The sequence below is a fragment of the Monoraphidium neglectum genome (assembly GCF_000611645.1).
Source record: "Monoraphidium neglectum strain SAG 48.87 unplaced genomic scaffold scaffold00776, whole genome shotgun sequence".
Classification (NCBI taxonomy): domain Eukaryota; kingdom Viridiplantae; phylum Chlorophyta; class Chlorophyceae; order Sphaeropleales; family Selenastraceae; genus Monoraphidium; species Monoraphidium neglectum.
In genome coordinates this window covers 1,750-5,000 of record NW_014012852.1, presented here as the reverse complement: position 1 = coordinate 5,000, position 3,251 = coordinate 1,750, and the positions used below count along the sequence as shown (strand labels likewise).

At 59.7% G+C, this 3,251-nt stretch overlaps 1 protein-coding gene across 1 annotated transcript in view; it reads right to left on the bottom strand.

Annotated features, from left to right (window-relative positions):
- Positions 1 to 1,469, bottom strand: part of MNEG_5264 (glycine C-acetyltransferase) — a gene marked incomplete at both ends in the record, with an annotated part of 5,457 nt that extends 3,988 nt beyond the window's left edge. The window contains 4 exons of the mRNA XM_014046258.1: positions 386 to 533; positions 803 to 903; positions 1,087 to 1,140; positions 1,392 to 1,469. Coding sequence (XP_013901712.1) covers positions 386 to 533; positions 803 to 903; positions 1,087 to 1,140; positions 1,392 to 1,469 — 381 coding nt within the window. The remainder of the gene's footprint in view (positions 1 to 385; positions 534 to 802; positions 904 to 1,086; positions 1,141 to 1,391) is intronic.
- Between the last annotated feature and the right edge of the window lie 1,782 nt (positions 1,470 to 3,251).

Below are 3,251 nucleotides of genomic sequence, written 5' to 3'. Positions count from 1 at the left end.
CGTCGCAGAAGGCGCGGGCAGCTGCGCTCAGACTTTGTGATGTGGACGACGGCAGGCTCCGGGCAGTCGGCGGGCCGGGTCCATTGAGCGAGCCGGCAGAAAGAGGGGCGGCAAGGGGCTAAATGTGGCCGAGGGAAGAGCACTCTGCGGCTCTGCCGATCACCGCAGCACTCCGGACCGTGCACTGCGTGCCGCAGTGACACCTGCATGTGCAAAACGTGGCCGCTCCACATGAGGATAGTCGCAAGCGCAAACGCGCGACTAATGCGTGGGTGATGCGTGCGTCGGCAGTACATCATCCTATGTTCACACTTCGCAACATGCCCTCATTCTCAATCACGTTTTGTAAGATGTGAGGGGACACCCGGCCTGCGCTCCACCTGACCTGCAGGCTCTCCATGAGGTGTATGGGCCCAGCCAGCTCGGCGATGAGGTTGTGGCCGGCCACCAGCTCCCGCAGCCCCGCCAGCCCCAGCAGCGCAGCCGGCAGCGCCGCCAGCTGGTTGTGGCCCACTGAGAGCACCTCCAGGGATCTGCGGATCCGTTGGGTTTGCAGACGGTCGCACGGGCGCGATGCATCGTGGCGCGAGCGAGGGGGCCCTTCAATGCAGGCCGTCTCGCACCTGCTTCCATTCCAGCCCCACCCCCTCCCGCCAAACAACCACACACAGGAAGTCCAGCAGCCCAAGTGCTGGTAGGTGCGATCCAACCCCTCGGCGGGCACCTTATCACCCACAACCGCGCATCACGGCGCTTTCGAGGTTGCTGCGTTGTGACTTTTTCCTGACTGCCGGCCGCTCACCCGAGCTCGCCTATGTCATCAGGCAGGGCTTTCATATTGTTGTGCGACAGCTCCAGAACCTTGATCCTCGGAAGGCACGTCAGCACGCCCTTGGGCACCATCTGGTCGTGCAATCAGATGGCGTCACAGTGCGCGCGTGCTGGTGAGAGCGGCACGCACGTACGCATGGGGCTCCTGGTCGACCGATGCCGCCTGCCACGGCGCGTGCTGCTCGACGGCTGCAGACGCCCTGTCAGGGAGCCAGGGCGGGCTAAGTGTGACTGCATGCGGGCCGCCGACCGCACCTCGATCTTATTGTGAGAGAGGTCCAGCAGCTCCAGGCCCACCATGGACATGATCTGTTTTTGGGTGTGAGGCGGGAAAAAGAAGCGGCGGGCACATGTCACCAGAACATGTGACGTGAACAAAAGCAGCGCAAGGACCCATGCCGCCTGCTTTGGCAGCCTATGATTGAGTTGTGTCTGTTGATGATCAACACACGTTGTGGGTGCCGGCCAATCACGCGCTTCGTCTACACATGGGCCCTCCATTGCACAAGCAGCACACACGCTGCCCAGCCCGATGACCACGCTGACTCTGAGGTGCGCACCTTGGCCGGCACGGCAACGATCCCCTCATTGCGCTTGACATATTCACATACGGGAGGCTTTATCGGGGGGTCATCCATCCTCGCGGAGTTCTTGTCCGAAGCCATCTGCACCACGTGCTGGCCGTCTGATTGATTCAACCGAATGATCTTATTATTATAAATTCATAATTTATTATCACGAGCACCACAGAAACTTGCGAGCACTTGTGATCTGGTCTGTCTAGACTCTGGCCAGGTGCACGTTGGAATTTGTACAAAGAAAGATTACCCCACCCTTGCACTCCCACATTAGAGGGTTCTCAATGTTGTTTGACTGTCTTTGGCTGTGTTGACTCGACCCAGCGCGGTGCGGTCGTCACCGCGCCAGGGCACTGCTCGCACTACCCATCGGGCCCCAACCGCCGTCGATTCGGTGCCCACCTGCTGCAATCGGCTAAAGCTGCGGCCTGCCTGATCCCTGGAGATGTCCCAGGGCCCAGGGCCAGACAATGACATGTCTCGTGGGTTGGTGCCGCGAGCTGTACCATCATTTGTTGCTGCATGTGTGGTGCAGCGACTGATGTTCGGCTGTCTTGTTTCAATGCCGTCACGTCCTCCGTGCGGCAATTGTTCGTCCACCCGGTGTTCCAAACTCCAAGCATAGTGGCGGGAGAATCCAGGCAGCCAAGACAAATGGGACTGGAAATCAAAGCTTACTTTCACTCAAGATATGGTCAAAGATATGGTCATATCGATATGCGTAGACAGAGCCAAAGAATACAACATTAGAAGTCATCCGGGCAAAACACACAACAGTCACATTTAACATCTTGCACTACAAATTGGCATACGTGGCCCCCCAAACACACAAAGGCACGCACACACGCACACGCACACGTGCACACGAGTGGGCACATTTGCAGCGCCCGTCTCGCGGCGCGGGCCGGCAGGCTGCAGTGCCCCGCCCTACCTCCCCTCTCCACATTGTGCACGTGGACGCCTCAGGTTGAAACAGATGCCCGACAGCCTAAACTGCACCAAGTGTGAGCCACACACCTGTGGGTACAACATCAAATCAGCTCGACCTCCACATCTGCGAGCTGCGGCCCATGGCGCCGCCGCTTGGCGCCTGTCTTTGGGTCGATGAAATCCTCTGCGAAAGGGAATAATGTTGCATGGGAGGCAGCGATGTGAGATAAAAATGCGAGACGTGTTCATTACAGAATGCCGTATTGCAATATGTTTGTGTGAAGGTGTTGTTGTGTATCTGTGTGTTGTGCGTGTGTGTGTGTGTGTGCATGTATTCGTGTGTGCATGTGTGTATGGGCCCACAGCATATGTGAGGTCAGTAGCAGCAGCATGTTCGATAGACAAAGGTGCATGCCCGCGCTGCAGTCAGGGTGGCAGGTGCGCAGCCAGGCAACCGGCATGGGTTTACACGGCGGCGGATCCCACAAGGGCGTGGGGGCGAGGAAGGGGGGCGCTGCGTGCGCCTCACCTATCACAGCCCGCTCTGCCTCTCGGGCTTCCCTTGCAAGCCGTGCGGCCCTGGCTTCAATTTTCGCGTCGAGCTGCGACACCAGGCGGCGGCGAGAGAGTCAAGACAGCTCAACGGGGTTTTGCAGGCGGTGCATCCCTAGGCGAGCCGTGGCTGTGGTTTTAGACAGAGCGACACCTGGCGCATGGCACCCGACACGCCCGCGCCTTCGCCTCGCCACGCACCCGCGCTTGCTGCCGCTCGCCCGCGGCGTCCTCGGCCGCGTCGCGCTTGCGCTGTGCCGCCTGCTGGGCAAACCTCTTGTCCGCGCGATCGTCCTTTGTGCGCTCTATGGCGCTCAGGCTGCCGTGTTTCCGCTCAGCAACCTCCTGCACCTTTGGTTG